The sequence below is a fragment of the Porites lutea genome, chromosome 4 (assembly GCF_958299795.1).
Source record: "Porites lutea chromosome 4, jaPorLute2.1, whole genome shotgun sequence".
Taxonomy (NCBI): Eukaryota; Metazoa; Cnidaria; class Anthozoa; order Scleractinia; family Poritidae; genus Porites; species Porites lutea.
In genome coordinates, this window is record NC_133204.1 from 6,598,923 (window position 1) to 6,620,848 (window position 21,926).

General features: G+C 38.4%; 1 protein-coding gene across 4 annotated transcripts; it reads left to right on the forward strand.

Moving 5' to 3' along the window:
• Positions 1 to 8,915: 8,915 nt before the first annotated feature.
• Positions 8,916 to 20,313, forward strand: LOC140935490 (cytochrome P450 3A29-like). 4 transcript variants are annotated; one of them, XM_073385034.1, is made up of 13 exons: positions 8,916 to 9,037; positions 11,684 to 11,780; positions 11,888 to 11,946; positions 13,331 to 13,427; positions 14,529 to 14,645; positions 14,948 to 15,036; positions 15,828 to 15,967; positions 16,632 to 16,759; positions 17,412 to 17,630; positions 17,997 to 18,085; positions 19,069 to 19,206; positions 19,316 to 19,478; positions 20,112 to 20,312. In XM_073385034.1, the coding sequence occupies exons 2-13, from the start codon at positions 11,769 to 11,771 to the stop codon at positions 20,190 to 20,192; spliced, it is 1,332 nt and encodes a 443-aa protein (XP_073241135.1). In that variant the 5' UTR covers positions 8,916 to 9,037; positions 11,684 to 11,768; the 3' UTR covers positions 20,193 to 20,312. The 4 variants fall into 4 exon arrangements, with proteins under 4 accessions (XP_073241135.1, XP_073241133.1, XP_073241136.1 ...); XM_073385032.1 differs by lacking the exon at positions 8,916 to 9,037 and adding an exon at positions 9,584 to 9,746; XM_073385035.1 differs by lacking the exons at positions 8,916 to 9,037; positions 17,412 to 17,630 and adding an exon at positions 9,584 to 9,746 and having other exon boundaries at positions 20,112 to 20,313.
• Positions 20,314 to 21,926: the final 1,613 nt, after the last annotated feature.

Here is a 21,926-nt window from a genome sequence, read left to right on the forward strand (position 1 = left end):
TAGCGCCCTGATCATAATATTGCTAACGTCACGTTTTGTCATAGAAGCCAGCCTTGATCCTCATTGGTCTGTCAGTTAATTTCATGGCAGTGAAGAATATCTAATCATAGGTCACAAAATCCATAATACAATTCAAAAAGAAGCTTCCTGGTGACGCAGAATGTAGAGCTTAAAATTATTAAAATGTCTTAGCACTTCCATTTTATTCTCATCGAATCTTCTTAAAGTGCTTTGATGAATAGTTTTGAATGTTTTGTTGTTAAAATTTTGTACAAAATAAATAATATTAATACTAGTTTTAAATGTTAGGAAAGTGGTCTCAAAACATCGTTGTATTTAGTGGGGATGTAAGTCGATCTACTTGGCCATTTGTCAGCAAATAATTCGTTCACTTAAAAACAAAAAATTTGGCATCAAAACAAAACATACCCCTTAAGTTATTAATTTAAATTTTACTGGCGATGGTCGATGTTATTGCATCTGTTACCGCTGTTTTCAATCATGCATACGCTGAAATTACGCAAAAGCTCTATGGATATTTATACTCTACTTCTTTCTATTTTAGGCATATTTTTGGAATTGTTAGACAATCTCTAGTAAATACTTTTTCAGGTATGGCCCCAGTCAGTTTCACTCGCCCCCGCGGCCGAACCTGCACACCTGATATCATGCAAGTGTCATTACCACTCATGCTATATTCAATAAAACTACAACCCATGATGTTCCACGATCCTCATCACTGAAAAATTGATATCTCTCGATACTTAACCGGGTTTCAATTATAGCAAATATCTGGCCGTTTTAGATTTCCTTAAATATTGAATAGTCTGAGGTAAACTGAAACCCGGTAGACGACAACAAGCATATTTATACTGCTTTACTTTTACACCGGATGTGTATAGCGATCTTTTACGTCAAAAAAATCACAAAAACTGTATCAAATTTTAAAAAAGCGAAGATTAACACTATTAAAAATGGTGAGTGTAAATTGGTTCTCTCGACAACGATCGCGAAGAACCGTCACAGGTGACAGTTGACGATATAGACAAAAATATTATATTATAATTTTCTAGTATTTTCATAAACAGTATTAAACACTGCTGGGGTCTAATGATGTCGCAATCCGCTTAAAGGCATCCATTAAGGAATGAATAATAATACTAAACGCTGTAAACAAAATGTGCCGGACTGATTCTGAACAAAAGGCTCTCTGACTAGGAACTGAACTGCCAGCATTGCTAGTTTGCACGAGACGGCATCAAATTTCAACATAACGGCATCACTACTCCCCCTAAAATTCAATTTTTAAAATAACAAACAACTATAATTACAAAATACTTTTGTTTGTACTATCTTTTAGCTGAAAGGGATCATCCTTTTTCATACAGGGCACGGATGAATCTCAAAGTCATACTGAGGTTAAATGAAGCTTTTTAAAGGAAGCGGTCACGTACAGCCTGTAGCTTTTAAAACTGAGGCGACTTATCGACTGATTTTTTTCTGCCTAAACAGACCTTGTATCAAGAATAATGCAGTATTAATTTTGAAGCCTATAAGTTCTGAGTGAAGACAAATGATTCCTAAAGCAAAGTTTTTAATTTAAATGTTCTGTTTGTTTTTGGCCGCCATTTTGGAAGTCCATACTTGGTCATACTTCGCGGCCGCACAGACCTGAATCTTAAGCCGAGATTGTTTGCATTTCTGCTGAAGGCACATCGTAATCTCAAAAGGTTATTACGCGTGCAGGACGATTTTGCAATTTCTGGAGTTTAGTAGCAAGACCGTGATCTTGTGCCGACGCAAGAAAAACTATAACTACTCACTACGCACGTGGCCAGCGTCTGTATGCAAATTTATTGGAACAAAAGAAAGCGTTTACATAAGAAAAGAGTTCAACTCCCACAGGACTGGTTTGGGACACAAACATGGCCGCCGTTTCATTGTTTTGGGACACCAATATGGCCGCCGTGACGTCATGTGAAAACACTCCATACCAGTATAGTGTGGACACATCCTGACTCAAACGCCACGTTATGCAACTAACTTTCTAGGTACAACTCTGAGCATGATTTGCTCTGGAGGACATGTGAGAACCGCACCAACAACAACATCGACTGGAACCTGCAAGAAAGATAATGGACAGTGTGATCTTTATTCCAGCTATCAATCAAAATATGATATAAATCTAAATCGCCAGGAAGTGAACCCGAAAGTGTGCGTTCAACTTTAACTGAGATATATAACAGGGTCATCCCGGGTGTAATATAATTTATTCGTTTTCTTTGTTTTATGGACTATTGTCAGGGTTAGGTTTAATCTCGTACCCAGATCTCCCACGGCCAGTGTAAAACAAAGAGATCTGGGCACGAGATAAGGTTAGGTTCATTGTTAAGCATGTTTTGTTTTCCTTGTTTTGCGTCAGCTGTGAGTAATAAATTATTACATTACACCGGAGACGAGCCATACAACATTGATAGGCCAGCCAAGCTAAGTAACATCTGAAAATGTTTTATTATCAATGGATGTTGCATACTAGTACGTTAACTGGCTGGCATTACACACTGGCAATATGATAATCACTATCGTAAACCTGATTATTGCCAACGAGCAGCCTCGCAAAGACGTGAGGCTGCATGCAAGGCAGCAGCCTAATAAAGCCGGCGTGCGCGAAAGTTCCAAGGCAGAATGAATCTCGAAGCGATGTAACATAAGGTAGTGTAAGGTAACTTTTATGACGTAATAAAGAACAGAGAATACGCCTAATTCCAAAATGGCGGTCGCTCGGGATGATCTGGGGAGAGCGAAGTGGAAATGAGGCATCGAGGGCCGGCGACATGATCATTCTGTACCAGGAAGGTGTATGAGGAAAACGGCGTGAAAAGTTCTTTTCATAAGTTCCCAGACGACGAAGGTGTGCTCAGACAAAGGATTGTTGCAATACGAAGAGATATCGGGGTAAATTTTCAAGTGACTCAAAACTCGCGAGTTTGTTCTCGCCATTTTAAGCCAACGGATTATATCCGTTCGCTTACAGGTCGCAAGAAAACATTTAAAACTTCTGCTGTCCCATCCGTATTTCCTTGACGAGAGGTTCGCCCGCAAAAAGAAGAGAGTCAAAGTATAGAAGTCCGATCAAGAAAAAAGCTCGAAGAAAACCTCCGACTGAGATAACGATAAGCGACAGCAGCAATTCAATGTGTGTGTCATGTAGATTCCCGGGAAAATATTTTGGTTTTCGAGCGAACACGTGGTACAGGACAGAGAATCCACGTGCCGATTTTCAATTCTATTGTAAAACTTAATGGTGAAGACCATGGCTCGCCGTTTGGTTCAAAATTATTTGTTGACGTGATTTTTAACGTGACGTAACATATCCTGTGAAATGAGCCGTGATAGAATCTACTTACCATCGTTATTTTTCACCTTGATAAAATTTTGCTACCGGCCGTGATGCAACATTTTCTACCTTGATATCATTTTAATACCGTAATGTGAGTTTTTCTGCCTTGATGTTATTATTTTACAACCATGATGTAACATTTTCTACCTTGATATCATTTTAATACCGTGATGTGACATCTTTTACCTTGACGTCGTTTTACTACCGTGATGGGACATTTTCTACCTTGACATAATTTTGCTGCCGTAATAAAACATTTTCTACCTTGACCTCATTTCACAACCGAGATGGAACATTTCTCACTTTGATATCATTTTAATACCGTGACGGAACATTTTCTGCCTTGATATCATTTTAATACTGTGATGAGACATTTTCTCACTTGATATCTTTTTACTACTGTGATGGAACATTTTCTTATTCAAAATGATTTTCTGCCGTAATGTATGGAACATTTTCTACCTAATCTTTTTTCTACAGCGATTGAACATTTTCTCCCTTGATTTCATTTTACCATCGTGATGTAACATTTCCTACCTTAATATCATTTTACTACCGTAAATGTAATATCATTTTACTACCCATGTACTACCGTAATGTGACTTTTTCTACCTTGATATCAATCATTTACTACCGTGATGTAACATTTTCTACCTTGATATCATTTTACTACAGTGATGTAACATTTTCTACCTTGATATCATTTTACTGCTGTGATGTAACATTTTACCTTGATATCATTTTATTGCCGTGATATAACATTTTCTACCTTGATATCATTTTACTGCCGTGATGTAACATTTTCAACCTTGATATCATTTTACTGCTGTGATGTAACATTTTCTCACCTTGGTATCATTTCACTGCTGTGATGTAACATTTCTACCTTGGTATCAGTTTACTGCTGTGATGTAACATTTCCTACCTTGGTATCATTTTACTGCCGTGATGTAACATTTTCTACCTTGATACTAGTAATAGTTGACACTACAGCTGCCCCCACTTTGTTACCGATTCATAATGAAGATGTTCACACATATTCCATACAATAGATGAGATAAATACAGGAAATAAACGCACGGTTCCATGCACAGTTTCGGTTCGATTTTCACAGCTTAAATCAAAACATAATCATTCTCTGTCTCAAGATATAGTTTATTCTAAACCACAAGAAAAGATTTAATTAGAAGTTTAATTTTCCGCTATTTCTATTTCACTTTTTACATTTAGTTCATTTCATTTGCCCGAAAGTAAGCCTTAGAAATTAAAAGGACGTTTGATCAATTCACGTTCGTGCATTCTAGTCTTATTTTAAACTTTATAGCGGAAGGACATCTGCGAGCAGGGAATAAGTCAGCAAAACAAATACCAGCCACGACTGCGTTGTCTATCCAATAAAGTTGTCAAAATTATTGTAGCGACATAATTATGAAGTTTATTTAAAGTAATGAACATTTAATTTCCAAGAAAATGTTCTTTCGAATGTATAAGCCATACCTCGCTTGTGTTCACTGCCAAGCTTAAGGTGCCTCGACTGGACTCGACTGCAAAGTTTCATTTTCACGCGAACAGCAGTAACTAACAATGCATTTGACATATGCAAAACTGCTAGCTATTGTTACGCACGAAAATATGAAACTTGGAGACAATACCCCTGAATAATGAGAGGCTCTCACTTGTAATCACAAAATTTCTGACAAAATGTTAGCGAATTCAAGCCCTTATTTTACTGCCTTACAATATATCAATAGTCTTGAAACTAAGAGGTCGTATAAAAGGAGGATTAATCTCAAGATTCTTAAATTTTCTAAGAAAATTATCGAGCGGTTTAAAAATTATTCGCTAATTTGTTAATGTAGACCGAAATGTTTACATTACCGCTAACAACAGCGCCTTGATACATACTAATCAAATCCTCCTTTCTAGCAATCGGCTGGAGGTATCTCCATGATCCTTCACCCACGTTTTTAAAAAGATTAAAACTACTATGAGGTGAAATTGCATGTCAAAAGCGCTTCGTTTAGTACAGATAACAGTCAAACATCAAGATTGTCAGTTTTTTACCGTATTTCTAACCATAAAAACTTCATCTCAAAATATCTTGATAACGCTCTTACAGATTTCGCTTAAATTTCACGAACATCGAGGCAGCTATCGTAGGTAAAAGCTCCAGTAATTGATTTTGGAAGAACAGTTCCCAGTGCCGAGAAATACTGCTGCAAGTAAAATAGGTAATGGCGTCATTGCCTTGCCATGACAACTCCGATGTCATTGCAACCCTGATCATAACCAATTTTCCTCTTTATCTAATACAACTGTGGTGTCAATTTTTCCAAATCTTTGTTTATGGCGACGTAGTTTACGCTCAAACTTGGGAGGTATTGACCTTGAAAAACTATATCGAGCCACCTTAACGCTCAAGTATAACTCGATTCTTACGAGCGAATCGAATGTCAAATTTGAGTATTGGGGCGAAGAAGAGTTCTTGGGGGTTAATAGAACGGTCCAATGGCTTTTTCCCTCCGAAGATTCAACTCTCAGGATAGCTGGAACTCAGTGCCCAGTTTTATTCATTGAACGGGTGACTAAGCTGCAGAGCCTTTTCATGACGTAGCGTTCACACGAGCAAACATAACCGATGTGAGCCTTTCGTTTGGAAAGCCAACGTGAAGCTCTCTCGCGCCGAAGAGGCTCTGTGTTTGCCAAAATAAAATAAATTAATTAAGTGATCGTGAGAGGTTCGTTTCCCCTCTCCAGCCTAACTAATTAAAACCAATTACAAAATCACCGGAACGAGCATCGTCATTGATTTAATGTTCTTCCGCTTCTACTTCTGAAGCCAACTAGATCGTTCGTAAGCGACGGAGTTATAACTTAGCGGACTCGGAAGAAACTAGAAATGATCTGATTCTTCCAACGCTGATTAATCCGAGCCCCATTCTGGCTCTGGTCGCTTGTGAAAAATACTGAAAAAAAAAGAGTAAAAACAAATAAACAAGAAACAGCCTTATTTATCTCAGACTATTGCGTATAGGCGAATCTTTGTTTACAATTTTTGCCTCATTAACATATGCTTATCACTGTCTGATGACGCTAATAAAATAAAAACTCTGAATATTGACAGGGCATAACAGTTTCAGTTATCTCTGAAAATTTGAGCCCTATACACCAAATGGTTTCGGAGAAATTCTCTTCTAAAAACTAGAAATTTTACAGAGAATGTATGGTTAATTAACTTTTTTGCACAGCAATTTCCCAGTTTTTGGTGGCTGATATTTCTTTCAATATTGCTCTCAAAGAGCCGAAAATTGCACAAATTGCCCAACTTTATCAGCTCTTTCGACTTTTGCATTTAATTCATATATACAGCCAGGCTTCTATGAGTTAAGTCGTATGCTAATGAGGAAAAAAGTAAACAATGACGTCAGCAAAGATTCGCCTATAAAAATAACATTACAAAGGCTAAGAAAAGAATGAAAAAGTACGTAAAAAACCATTTCTCAAGGGAATAATGAGAAGAGAGTGTCAATCAACGTTTCAGTATATAATACGAATACAGTATATCACAAAGTGTATTTAAAGAAATAACTTCCTATGTAGTGAACCTTTCGTGACGAGGAAGTGATTTGTGACCAATATCTACTGATATTCGTCATGAATTCAACATTCATGAAATCAGAAACAGAAACAACTAATAGAACTAATATAAACTGTTTTTGATATAGTGACAAAACAAAGAACAACGATAGTACTATAGAATCACTAAGCACAAACCTGCAAATTAAGTAGAGTCAGCAAAACAATAAGGATTGTAACCCAGTGATCGCTGGCATATTTTGCCAGTGCTTGTTGAAAATTCCACATATATTATTTTTTTCTGAATAGATCAGACTCAATTGGTTTTGAAGATTAATTATCTTGTTAATCTTGAGCTATCAGCGAAGGAGTTTCGTTCTGTCACCTGTTCGCATCAATCGGTTTTTATCGGGTTCTTTTTGTAATTGCAAATGGACATCGGCCCTTAGCAAGTTTAGCAGTCAGATTTCCACATGGGAAAGAAACTTTCGTTTTATTGGTGACTTTGTTATCATAGTCCTTCGTTAAACGTTCTGTTATCCTAATAAGCCAGACAAGTTAAACGCACGAGTGGATTCCACATTCTGCAATTAATCGATAACTGCCACGATCTTTAGACACACACCATTAGCAGACAGTGTTACGAACAATAGTGGTACGTCACGGTTGTAACATTACACATGAGATCATCCCGCTCTCTCGCCGGTCAGCGAGCTGAGAAATTGTCTATCCTCGACAAATAAAGTTTGTCAAGTTTCACCATTCGATGACAATGGATAAATTCCGATAAATTCCGCAGGGCAGACTCAGACTACTGGCGAGGACAATGCATGCGTTTGCAGAGATGCCCGCCCCGGGAGATCTAAAAATCTGGAGCCCAGACTCGCTATTTTGCACTTCACCCTCTTCCCCCCTCGAATGTCAACAGCCCCACCCGATCCCCCATTCCCCCCTTAGGGACGGACCATTAGAAAAGTTATGGGGGGGAGGGGAATTTTTGAGCCGCAAGAATTTTTTTTCGATATCAAATTCCTTGCATGAATTTTTTTTAGGCCGTGGCATGAATATTTTTTAGGGTTAATTGGCGTGCATGAATTTTTTTCATTTAATTTTGTCTTGCGCGAATATTTTTTTTGTACTTCGCCCGCCCCCCCCCCCCCCCCATAAGTTTTCTAATGGTCCGTCCCTTAGGACATTATATGAAGTCTTACAAATTACATGAGAAGTCTTGTAATGACAAAATGATCTTTGCTAGTGACTAAATACGTGCAAAAATGTCCCAAAAACCGTACAATGAATTAAAAAGGCTCGAATTTTGAGGGAAAAAATGGGCTTTAAATTTCAAACTAGAGCTCAAAAGTGACAAAAGTCCATTTTATCCAGTAGATTTGGTGACCCATACGGGAAACCGGGCGATCAGTGCCGTATCCGGGAGAGTTGGAAAGGAAGTTTCGCTCCCTCGCGCGCGCCCAAATCCCCCTTTCCCCTTTTAAGGCCCTGTTTACAAGGAGGAAGGGTAAGTTGCCCTAACAAGAGGGTTACCCTTGCATTGCATATTTCTTCTTTTTTCACACGACGTGTTTACAAGGCAGGTAGGGTTACCCTAGGGCTAGCGGTAGCAAGAGGGTTAACCTACCTGCCTTGTAAACGCTCAGCTAGGGATAACTCGCCTACACGGCCCGGGCCAACTTTCCACCGTCATGCTTGACCAGTATTGAACGGTATTATCCAATTTCTGAACTTAATTATAAACATCTGAAAAATAGAAAGTTATTTTCTGTCTACGATGATAATATTTTCCCTTTTATTCGTGAATTTAACGTGTTTTCCAGAGAAGAACTTCAAGATTATTTAAAATTTTGGACCGTTACAAAGAATGTCACGCACCACGAAACACGTCAGCAAAGCTGAATTTGACCCGGTTGATAGGGTAACCCTACCTGTGAACTGAATTTGCTTATAAACCAGAGCTAACTTTAACCCGCTTGCTAGGGTAATCCTAGCACATGGGTAACCCCTTCTCCTTGTCAACAGGCCCTAACGCCTGCCACGCAGGCTAAGGTAATGTACTTTTGTTTCTGATTTGACTTAAATCGATCTGGATCCTATAAGATCCTGCTGTTTAAAATACAGTATATACTATTGCATAATCCAAACAAAGAAATTGATCAAGGATTTGAGAACCACGTAGAGTAGAATCTTTCAAGTGGTATTACTTTTATTCCAATTATGGTAAAGGTTTTGCGTGATCGTTTTAAGTACGACGTGTTTCCTTTCAGTGCAGATTACATCAACTACCCAAAAACTGGAGCCAAGAAAGAGGTTATGTGGTGAACGTTTTAAAAACTGAAACTAAAACTTTAATCACTCAACTTGAAAAAGGTGCTAGTAGCTAAAATGAAATGATTTTTTCGTTATCCTTTTAGACTCAAATACCATGAGACAAGTGTGTATAAATATTGCATGACAATTCGTCAGACAGATTACATGCGCTGCCAAAAATAGATATTACAATGCAAATAGAACACGTCACGCATTCACTCACTCCTCAGCTATAAAACGGAGCCTACAACTCCAGTTGAGCTCAGCAGAAAAAGCTGGATTTATTTCTGTTGATTTCTGGAGCCAAAATCTTACTTTCAGCAGCCTTCATAGACGAATCTCAGGTTTACGCTTTTAAGATGGGTGACCTTCTGCACTTAGCGATAGAATTCATGATCGACCACTGGATCACACTCGCAATCGGTCTGTTGGTCCTACTCATTCACAGGTACGTGTGTACGATGCTACAGAACGTTTCTTCAAAAATTACACATGAAACGCCACGATGAGTAAAGAAAAGACAAATTGTGTTGTCTGTCGCTTGGGCTCACAATCCGATCCCCTGCGGCTATTTAGCGAGTTACAGTTGTGTTTGAGTTGGAGTTCAGTTTGAGGTAGGATGGAATTAAGTTTTAAGGTACCGAAAAATTACGCATTTAGAGCAAACTTTGTTTTCTGTACTTATTTTTGACGAAGCAGATTTTGTTATCATCTCTGGCATGTGTAAATAGAATGGTTTAGAATAATGCAAATGCAGTTCGTTTTGCATGACTATTGCGTGACAGAGTTGCAGGCCAGCGCAATTAAAATTGCAAACGAACCACATGTTTTTTTTTCTCATTTAGTTTTAGTTGTCGAATTTAACTTTGTAAGTGAAAGTGACAGTGTCATTTCTATTCGTAAAAAAGGAAGATCAAATTAAGTTGTTCCGCATTGAAGAATCTCTTAGTTCAGCAATATCAGCAATATATCCAGGCGTAGTTAAAATACGTGCGCTGTTCGCAGGCTAGGCGTAGTTAATCAATAGAAATCGATATCAGAAATTATGCGATATAATCGATTTAATCCGTTGATTGTTACCAATCGATATCGGAAATCGATAGAAATCGAAGTCTCAGAAAAATTAATTTATCGATTGTGATCGATTAACAAAAATCGATAACAATCGATGGTAATCGATAATAAATGAAAAGCAATAGTCTTAAAGAGTATATGGTTCAGATATTCTGAACATGACGATCCTATTCAACAAACAACACCGACGAGACCGGCTTCAGCTTACACATTTTATTGTTGACTTTTTTGTTTGTTTGTTTGTTTTTTTTTGGTCCATAACATCCTGCGCCATCGACTGCACATTTCTTTCCTTGCAATCTCGCTCTCAAACGGGGGCATGAAAGTCCTCCAGATCGCGACCATCTTTTGGCATAAGGGGTCGTACTTAGTCCGGCGAAAGCTGTTATTTCAGTGTGTATACAAGTCTCTTTAGTAAAGTATTTTATCAATCAAAAGAACGGCATAATATCACGGCTGAATGACTCAATAATACCGGACAGAAAACATCTTGTTTAAAAAGTTGAAGTTCTAAAAATCTTTTCCGATAATAACCGATAGTAATCGATAACAATCGATTTAATCAATCGTTATCGATCTCTATCGGAAATCGATATTTAACGATGATTGATATCGATTATCGGTTTATCGATTGATCTGGATCTGTAGTCCCGAGAAAAGTTACGACTGTTAATATTTTATAGACATTTTTCGGATGAGAAAGATACGTTATCAGTATGAACAAATAGCTGATTCTAGGCAACCGCGTGAGAAATTAGGGTGCAAAAAACCTTGCGGTAAAATCACTTACCTCTGGAGCATGGTCTTGCCGTACAAACGTGAACCTCAAACCGCAAACCTGACGGAAGGCCCTGGTTACGTGACTTCTAAGTTGACGTTTGCAGTTCGCCGAAAATGACGAAAAAGCACAATCGTAAGATCTCTATTATCATACATTGCCGTACGGTTGGTTCTCAGCTTGGTGTTTTCAGTTTAATCAGTTGAGGCAACCCAAGGGAGCTGATCTAAAAATTTTCCCTTCTCAAAATAAAATTCCGAAAGAAAGGTCCCATAAAAATTTGCTGAGAGACAATTCTCAGCAGGCAAGATCAGAAAAATTTAAAGGAAAGCATTTTCCAAAAGCTCAAAAAATGGGTTCAAGACAATCAACTGCGTCAGTCATACTGTGGAGTTTATCACTGCGTAGAGTTTCTGTCTGAACTTTTTGACGTGTCATATAAGAGGAGTCTTGACGGTTGTGGAAATCCCCCTTGTTTTCTTCCAAACGTTTTACTTTCAGTCATGATCACTTTTATTTCCTTGAATTTTTAGGTACTGCATCGCACCGTACACTGTATTCAAGAAACTTGGAATCCCTGGACCAACACCCATTCCATTTTTCGGAACTTCAGCAGTCATGCTCTTTAATGTAAGTTGAACTTGCTTAATTACGAGCGGGCTTGTTGCTACCATAACAAGGGGATAATCTTTTAAATCAGTGGTTAAAATGGAATCCTGCTGAATTTTTCTTTATAGCCTCACAAGGGACCACTACAAACTTTGGAACGATATAAAAAATATGGCAAGGTCTATGGGTATGTATATCAGTTTTTTTTCATTTCCTTCGATCACTTCAGTTACTGACAAGGGCCCAGTTGTTCGAAGGCCGATTAGCGCTTAACCCGGGGTTAAATTTAACCCGGGTTTCTCTTTCTTGTGCAGTTCAAAAGCTTTTTCTCGGATAATTTTCTCTGTTATATTTAGAGCTTTCAATCATCAACTTGTAGACAAAAAGAATTAAAACTGAAATGCTTTTTAAGCTTTCAAATCTGAATTCAAATCTCGCACTAACCCTGGGTTATCTTAACCCGGCTTTGAACAACTCGGCTAAGGATATTAAGTAGATCTAGGACATTTTTGGTATTGGATCTTACTACTACTAATAATAATAATGATGATGATGGTGATGATGATGACAATGATAATGCCGATAATGATAATGATAATGATAATGATAATGATAGTGATAATGATAATGATAATAATAATAATAAATGTTCTTTAGCCAGGTTAACCTCCTCAACATAAAATTCTTATATCAATGAGGGTTCTGGAAAAATTAAAACAACCAACTTAACACACAGCATTTAAAATACATTAAAAGGCTAAAATACAACAATTAAAAATACTTTAAAAACTAAAGTGATAAAACTTGACTAGTAACTAAAAAGCTCGCGATCTATCAAATTCAAAAATACAACTGATGAAAAAAAAGTTTTGATCCATTAAAATAAAAAGACTTCCGTGCAATCTTAGTTCTCTCTTTGGGGAACATTAAGTACTGTCCACTTCTTCTAGTATCGTGGATTGTTCTAAAAACCTTCAACCCATCTGGTAATTAATGGTGAGAGGTGTGGTGCTTTTTAGTAAGCTATCAGATTGGAAGCAATTTCAGCACTTTTTCATTTAGTGAAAATATGAATCTATGTTCTGATGGCCTCATTAACCCTTTAAGCCCCAATATCCGCGCACAAATTCTCCAAACTGATCTCTATACATTTCCACAAGGAATGTTTTGAGAGAATTTGACAAAAGATCAAGGCATTTTCTCTTTCATGATCATTTTCAATTTATTAATTCTCATAACCTAATCTCTTAACAATGTATGGGTATTGTTAAGAGAAAATTGATGTTGATCACCAGACTTAACGGGTTAAGGAGAGGTAGGTTCCGTCCTTCACTTACGAATAAGTAATTCTTAGTATTCTTAAAGCCCCTGTAGAAAAGAGTGTTTGCGTTTTCGAATCCTCTTAATTAAGTTTGCTGTTGATAATCAAGAGAAGCGAGTAACTGATTTATTGTAGAGTTGTGCAATACCGTCTTTCTTTGGCTGCCGTCATTGAGGGTGCTGTAGCCATTGTCCACATCTTTTTTTGAATGAATCGTGCTATTTATTACTACAATTTTTCTTCTTAATAGCTCTTATTTATTCCGTGAGCCTTTTCTGGTCGTGGGTGACCTAGATATGGTAAAGGAAATCCTCGTCAAGGAATTCCCAAAGTTCCATGACAGAAAGGTACTTAACCTGTGTTTATTTTAGATGGTGTGCGTCTTTTTTTAATCACCTTAACTTGTACCTGTGTGCAAAGTGATAACACCAACGTGCAGCGTGTTGCAAGGCGGAGGGCCTTTAGCCTCCCACGCAGACGTTCTTAGGGGTTCGTCACCCGCTCCTGTCCCACGTACGTTCCTGCCCCCCACCCTCTTCTCGTTGGAGGGATTACTTGAAGAGCCAAAAGAACGTCGGCGTGGGAGGCCATAGGGCCTTGTGAGTCCCGTTCCTCTGGATCTGCTGTATAGTGTTTTTAAATATCGGCCTAGACTAAACACTTAGTAGATATAGACAACTCCCAATATTGCAAAGAACCTCGGGACTGCAAGTTATAGTGCCCTTGACAGCGACAATCCTCAGATACATCACAGGAAAATCTTACTGTTGGAAGATGGAGCTCGGTGTCCGGCACGGCGAAAGACAGAAAAATCTGAATAACGGCGGGAACGATACTTTCGGTACCCTGGAAAGTGTCCGTAAAAGCTGTAAGCTGTAATGGAGACATATTCTGTAGTAGCGGAAGTTGTATTCCCTTTAAAACGTCCGAAACTTTAGATCTTCGCTGCTGTCTGTATTACCGTTGACCGTAATAGCGAGGTGTAGCCCATTACGAGCTCTATAGGCGATGATAGATAGCACCGCTGGGACCTATGTGTTCGCTTTGTAAGGTTTTGCTGAAAACTCAGATTCATGTGCGTAACTTAAACACTGTAAGCATTTTTCGTACTTCTAGAAAAGTGTCTGTGGAATATATGAATGCAGAGAAGAGGTTCAGGCCAAAAATGTTTTGGAAAAAAAAAAGAGTTTGGGACTCAGTAGTGTCCCCGTTCTAATTTGGAGGGCTGAGTGTTCGTACCAGGAGCCGCTGAAGTGATGCGAGTTGTCTTGATGGATTAGACAACGTATCTGTCCAAACGTTAATGAATTTAAAAGCATTAATGGGATCCAGTCCCTTTGCGGACTTGTGAGCATCATAGGGGCTGATGGTTCTTGTAATTATGTATTGTGAATATTTTACATGTTCGACATCCAGTAATAATCTGTAATAATCTGTCGCACACTCAGGCCGTATTAGAAGTTCCAAAGCCTTACGATCGAATGCTTACTATTGTTGCTGGTCAGAAATGGAAAGATATACGGAACACTTTGACACCAACCTTCAGTGCACATAAAATGAAGCAGGTAGGTGGCCCTCCTAGACTGAAATTAACTTACTTTTTTTCAGTAAGTTAGGGAAAAAAAATTATGATAAACTCGTTTAGGAATGTTTAGAAGCCAGTAGAGGCTTGTTCGGCCTATACTCCTTGGGAAGCAAGGGATGGCGCAGTGGTGAGAGCACTCGTCCCCACCAATGTGGCCCGGGTTCAAATCCCGATGTCGACGCCATATGTGGGTTGCGTCAAGAGAGAATGATCCATTCGAAGGTCAAACTTGCATATTATTGCCCTTAATTTAGTCTCTGTTTTGTGATCAATTTTTATTAGATGATGTCGTTTATGAATGACGCACTTGATACGTTATTGCTTAAAGTGGACGGGATTTCCAAGACAGGCGAGATTGTTGATTTTCACAGGTAACTGGGTTTTCTTAGTTGTAAGTGCTTCGCGCCCGTCGAAATTATTTCGCAAAAATGAGGAACCCACGATTCTGTAGTTCGAGTTTTGAAACACTGATAAGTTTCTTAGGTAAACTTTTCAGTAAAGTATCAGCGTATTGACATTTTATTAAACTTTGAACAGTTTACTGATGATAACCTTCAAGTTTTGAAGTACTCTGATCGTTCAGCTTTTGCGAATGCCTCTCATTGTTTAATCACTTCATGTTACTTGCTGAGTAGCCGCTATATCTTGCATTAATTTTTATAGATCGTGTCAGAAAACTAAGGGCCTGTTTACATGGAGGTGGGGCACCCCGGGAAGGTGAGGTAACCCGCTTAGGTGGGGTAACCCTCCTGTCCATATAATCTCTCATTTTAATTTGATCACGTTTACGTGATAGGTGGGGTGACCTACTACATGTTACCTCACCTATCTGGGGTCCCCCACCTCCATGTAAACAGGCCCTAAGAGGCAAAAAAGCACTCAAATGACCACAATTGGTAATTATAATTATATCACGTGTTAATTTATCAAAATGAGTATCATCACTCACACCAAAATGTTGCGGGGGAATTTCGGAATGACTCACCACATTAGATAAGGTATTTTTAATGACTTTATGATTATGGCCTTCCAAAATAAAGGGAGCATTTTGCATTCCCTAGAAGGAGTTAATTGGTATTATACGGCGATTTTTCTGTTTTTCAAAAAAAAACACAGAATACTTTAAAACACTAAAAAGAAACGTTCATTTCATATTTTACAGATGGCTTCAAAGTCTTACGATGGAAGTAATTTTATCAACAGCATTTGGAGTCAAGTCAGAAACTCAAACTGTCGAGAATGATCCCGTCACAGAAATGGCAAAAAAGGCTATGGCTCCGAACCCGATTTTTCCATTATTGAGTAAGGATATCTAATTTTTTTTCTTGCATTGTGAAACAGGTAAACGGAAAATAATTGTACTCTTCCTTATTTGAAATACGTTGAAATATATTTATTTACTTCATTTTCTTCCACATTGACAAATGGGTCCCGTAGAAAAATTAATTTCTCCCATATATACACGAAAAATGTCTCTAGAATCTGATTGGCCGAGAGCAATGCAGTTTTTAGTAAACACAGTGCAAAAACAAGGAAATAAAATGCAAATATCTCAAAGATGGAAGCACTGTGGTTGGCTAGTAAACAATAGAAATATATTAGAACCAATCAGGTGCCGTTAATCACGCAGCATCAACATAGCCAAATAAGATGGGTTCGTGGGTATAAGCGGGCAATTGCTAAGGTGTCGAGGGTGACCGTTGAAAACAGATTCCACTAATTTTGACTGGTAAATTTGTTCATGTATATTATTGAAGGGTTATCATACGACTTTCCTCGTTCAATCTGGAGTATACTTGACCTTGACGTCTGTTTTTCAAAGGCTCAAATTGTTATACTGTTTGAAATACACACTCTTTCAAATAACTAAATTGCAAATTAAACTCGAAGTCGTATGATTACCTATACCAAAGACATTGCAAAAATAAAATATCACAACTGAATCACTGTGCTGATTTTTTTATAGTGCTATTACCATTTGGAAACCTGATAGGCAAGTGCCTACCTGATCCTTTAAACTTCAACGGGATTGGAAAGGTAGCCGAAGATATTATCACTGAAAGAACCAAAGCTAATGGCCACAGCAAACTAAACGTAAGAGTCAACTTATTATTTTTGCTGCTTTGTCAAAAATATAAGATATCTAACAGACAGGCTGTGAAGATTAGATCACTGCTCTTTTTTAGCTACGACTCGATACGAAACTTCGCTTATACTTTGTTTTTCATGAATTATAGTTACTTATTTCTCTTCTACATTTGCACCCTTTTCTTGTTTTATCAAGTGTTTGCTAATGAAAGCGTTATTTCATTCTTCACGGAAAAGTCGCGTGAACATCACAAAAAAAAATAATAATAATAACCTAACGTACGGTTCAAAAGCTAAACGTGACGTAAATGCCAACACCCAGTAACCAACAAAATTATCGTTTGCTATGCAATGTCAGTGTAAACAATGGAAATTTAAACTATAAATTGAATACACAATAAAAAATATTGTTTCACCAGCCTATCCTAGGAGTGCTCAATGCATAAAATATGCAGAGCTAAATACAAATGCAAAGGATGAATTGCATTTGAAATGTAAACTATATGTATTTATTGCCTGTTTGAAATGTGTTGTTTTTCTCTTATCAATGACGTCAGGGAACGCGTTGTTTTAATTTACTCTCAAACTTTTGCTGTATAAAAAGGGGTACTCTTTGTGCTTAAATAGTTAAAGTCTTTGCATTATATTTTGTTCGCAGCGAAAAGACTTGCTACAGCTGATGCTTGATGCAAAAGATGAAACTGGAGGCGAAAAACTTGACAATGAAGATATCCAGGCCCAAACTCTTGTGTTCCTTCTTGCGGGTTATGAAACTTCCAGTACCACTCTGGGATTTCTTTGTTATCATCTCGCCGTTAATACGCATGTCCAGGACAAACTGAGGGATGAAATTGACCTTATGTGGCCTGGAGACGAGGTAGGTCATTTCTGAAGTTGCCTTTTTTCACTAGATGATTGGAATGATCTCATTTGCGCTGGGAAGAATCCATAAAACCTTTTGTTTTCCCTTGATGTTAAATTTCTACATGATAATCGATTAACCTTTACTTCAAGGCAGCCTATTTTCAACCACGAAATTCAGAGTGAAAATACTTACTAAAATTGGAGACCAATTTATTTTATTTTATCGATTTGAAGCCAAGACTATAGGGTCAGAGAGATTTTCATCAGAAGAACCAGAAAAATCGACTGGTAAACTCGTCACAGGAGAATAAAAAACTCACTTTTTATATTATATAGCAGCATAGAAAATAAAATTGTTGTTATCCTGTTAAATTTGTAGGAATCACCATCCTATGACGTTCTTCACCAAATGCCTTATCTTGACATGGTTATCAACGAAACACTGAGAATTTATCCTCCGGGATTTCTGTAAGTAACTATTTTCCTGTGAAAAACGAACGGGAGGCTGATTAGAGATCTTATGAAAAAGATCTTTAAAATGTTTACGAAAGCCCCACGCTTCCTACATGCAATTAGGAAAGGCTTATGATATATTTATTATATAATACTAGAAGCCCCCGGAAAGGTTTAAGGGGCTAATTTGTCACCCCAAACTTGAAAACGTCGGCCCGACCTTTTCAAGTTCTGTCGGTGATTTTATCTATCTAAACAATGAGTAATTTGCATAACCTCAGCGTGAATGCATGCTCTCCAGCTGACATAGCCCTTTTAAGTTCCTTAAATACAGGTATTTCAAGAACTGGTTGTCGGAAAAAGTGCACGCGACAATCCCGAAAGGTATTGTGGGTGGTTTTGCGTTCACTGTTCTTCAAAGAAATTTGAGAGAATGGGACGAGAAGCCATGGATGTCAAATGTTTGCGAGTGCTAAAGGAAAGTAACAAAAGTAGCTTCGACAGCTAGCTGCAGTGTCAGGAACAGTGAATGATCGTATCCCATATTACCTTTCGGGATTGTCGCGTGGGCAATTTTTTCCGACAACCTTTCTCGAAATAGCTGTATACGTCATTCAATCCTAGAGTGGGACCATTTGGGTGGTTTTTGGGTGGGTGACATGTAAAATAATCTAAATACGATTGGCTAACTACAAGCGTGACCTAGGAGTTGAGCTCGAGATTACCAAGAAGTGTGCTTCCTACCCTCCCCCCCCCCCACCAACCTCCCCACTTTGTCCTCAAAAAAAACCCGGAAGTGAGAGTTCTCCCCGATATTTTTCTGGGGAGACTGGGGCGGATGACACAGGCTAACCAAGCACCGAGAACAGCTTCAGCTAGTAGCAGAGAGAGAACTTTAAACTCAAGGTCCTAAGACTTACTTCAGGGCCCTAACCCACCCTCCTCCTGTACTTACAGTATTATTCCCTAACCTTTCACTCATTTTTACCTCCCATTAGCCTCCAAAGAGATTGTAACGAGGCCTGCACTATTAAAGGAGTGCACATTCCCAAAGGCTTACCGATTATAATACCAGTTTATCCCATTCATCATGATCCGGACATTTGGCCAGAGCCTGAAAAGTTCGATCCTGAAAGGTAAATTAAAAGTAATAAAAAAATGCAAGACAGTTCCTTGCGGATTTAGCTTGAATTCGCTATTGACTATCTGTGGTTGTACATTCTACCTACTATTTTTCCATTTCAGGTTCTCTGAAGCCGAGAAATCAAAGCGCCATCCGTATGCCTTCATGCCGTTTGGTTACGGTCCTCGCAACTGTGTTGGAATGAGATTTGCTTTGTTGGAAATTAAACTGACGGTGGCGAAATTGTTAAAGAAATACAAGTTAGAAAGGACAGAAAAAACGGCGGTAAGTATGATAAACCCATTTAAATTGCAAAGCTTCAGAAATATATTTTTGTTTTGTAGCACAACTTGTTAAAGGGAATAAATTATATAATTATGTAGACTGCGAGCTTGTCAGGGAAAGACGTGCGGCGTTCGATGTACATTGAGGGAGAGGTGGCAGGATTTTTTCCCTCCTTTAACTTATTCCCAACTTTTTTGCAGCCCACGTTATTTTCTCTTTCCTGGTTTGCTTAGTTATTTGTTAGTTACGCGTGGTAAAAGCAGAAAAGTCCTACTTGACTGAGTTACTCTGTGACGTTTCCTTTATTTATTATGTTTTTGAATCTACTGTATTTACGCCTCCGAAGCGTATTCAAGTGAAATTAATCCCTGGTACAGTATGTAGAACTGTAAGTTTGTTTTTTGTGCCCTTGGACATCTAACAAACGTGCCATAGATAGTACTTTGGTACTCATATGATTCCTTTACCTATATAAATGCAAGATGCACGGTTCGGCGAATTGACGCACAATGTTTTTAACCACTCTGAACCACACTCAGGGTGAAAGAAATCAACTACATCGAATATAGCGAGTATTTTCGGTTGATTATGGGTTGCTCAGAGACAACTGAAGTTTTTCCCCTTCATTTGCAGGTGCCACTGAATTTTATTGTTGGCGCTGTGCTTACTTGTCCCCCGGGAAAAATCATGCTACGGGTCTCACCGCGGGATTAAAAGAATGTTGCTACGACCTACTTAACTTAAGAAGAGAATTGTGAAAACTGACGATGTATAACTGCTGTGTTTACTTTGCCTGAGAAAAAGCAGACATTTCTCGACCGCACCACTGGTTTCCCCGCGAAACGACTTGCATACTAATAAGGCGTCACTACCAAGATGTGGATACTGTACTTCTGATTAGATAAAGAAAATTTCAACCAATCAGGAACACAACCTAGATCAGGGTAGTGACGCGTGCGCGTGTTCTGTGCTCGTTTCTCACGGGGAAACCAGTATTAGCGTCACGATATGTGGGTTGTTTTTTTCATCCCAGTAATAACTATTAAGTGAATTTTTTGCTGTTTATTATACTAAACAAGACCTTACCGAGATTTCTTTAAAACTGGTCATCTGTTTGTTATGTTGGTTAATGAAACTTTCCATCGCATTTTCATTTGTAAATCAATTGGTAGCCTCAAAAGTCAGTAGCAAATGATCGTCTTTGGGATCATGACTCTTGGAGACCTCTGTTTCGGCGGTCAAGAAACTCCTGTGCATATATAATCTATCTCGTCCTTGGGAGCGACGTTTTTCGTCAAACCTACTTCTGAAGGGGGCGTACCTTAAATAATAAAGATAATTTTGGTTTGCTTTACTGTCGTTTTCTTTTTTAAGTAGAACTTATAGAGATAAACATATCTTTAAACATGTGGTGAACTGTGAATCTGGGAAGGGGTGGTAAATGCTATTGGTGGGGGTAATTCCCTCCCACATAATCTAGGATGGCAGAACATCATGACCATGGACTTTCGGTATGTGCCAAACCCAGCTGGAACACACGTCAACTCAAAACGCTCTGAAAAAACCGGAAATAAACAAATCGAATAAGTCCAATACGAACCGAACCCTAACCTGTAAATATATTCAACTTTCCTTCTGTTGTTTTATCCACTACTTTTTGTTCATTATCTTTTTCCAACGTTTTTAAGTCACTTTAGAAGTGCCCAGCACAAAAAAAAGAATGTGGCCGTCCACTGCCGGTAACAAGTGCCTGCTACGTTTTTTTAGGGTGAATGAATACGACTAAAATTACCCCTTCAACTCATCTTGTATTTTTAAATACACGAACCCTCAAGAATCTTTATTGCATTTATACTGATCGTGTTAAAATAACGGATATTCGTTAACGTTCGTTCGTTCGTTCGTATACGTCGTTTATGCACATGTAATCAGCTTCCCCCTGGGGTATGCCCTTGGGCCAACCAGGGCAAAATGTTGGGAAAAACAAGGGGATAGATTGGTTTCTTTGCCCTAGGAAGGGGAAAATTAACGACATTGTTTTAAATTGAAAGGAACAGGGTGAGGGAATTCAAAATTGGGTAAAATCGCGGACGTCAACCAGTTGGATGCGACAAGGATTCATCGCTTTCCCCAGCCATAAATATCGGGAACTCGAAAAGGGAATACGCGTTTTAGAGCCGCCGAATTTCTACAGATAGAGAGAAGAGGAGATGACCTCACATGAAGTGTTTGAGAATGCGGCGGTCAAACACAACGTTGAATACGGCTGCTTTTCTTTGTTGGCCATCCTTCTCGTCATTCGTGAAACAAATCGGAAAAGCGTTTGCAAGAAAAAGTACGTGTCCATCATTATAGTAAAATTTGTCATGCGCATTGCTTCAATATAGTCTGGAGATCACATGTTTCTATTCCTGTTACGGAAACTGAGAGAAAAACAACTTTCATAAA

Coding starts and splice junctions, on each gene's coding strand:
- LOC140935490 (XM_073385032.1), top strand. CDS start 9,658: ATGGGTGACCTTCTGCACTTAGCGATAGAATTCATGATCGACCACTGG. Junction 13,428..14,528: donor CAAAGTTCCATGACAGAAAG/GTACTTAACCTG, acceptor TCGCACACTCAG/GCCGTATTAGAAGTTCCAAA. Junction 19,207..19,315: donor GAAAAGTTCGATCCTGAAAG/GTAAATTAAAAG, acceptor TTTCCATTTCAG/GTTCTCTGAAGCCGAGAAAT.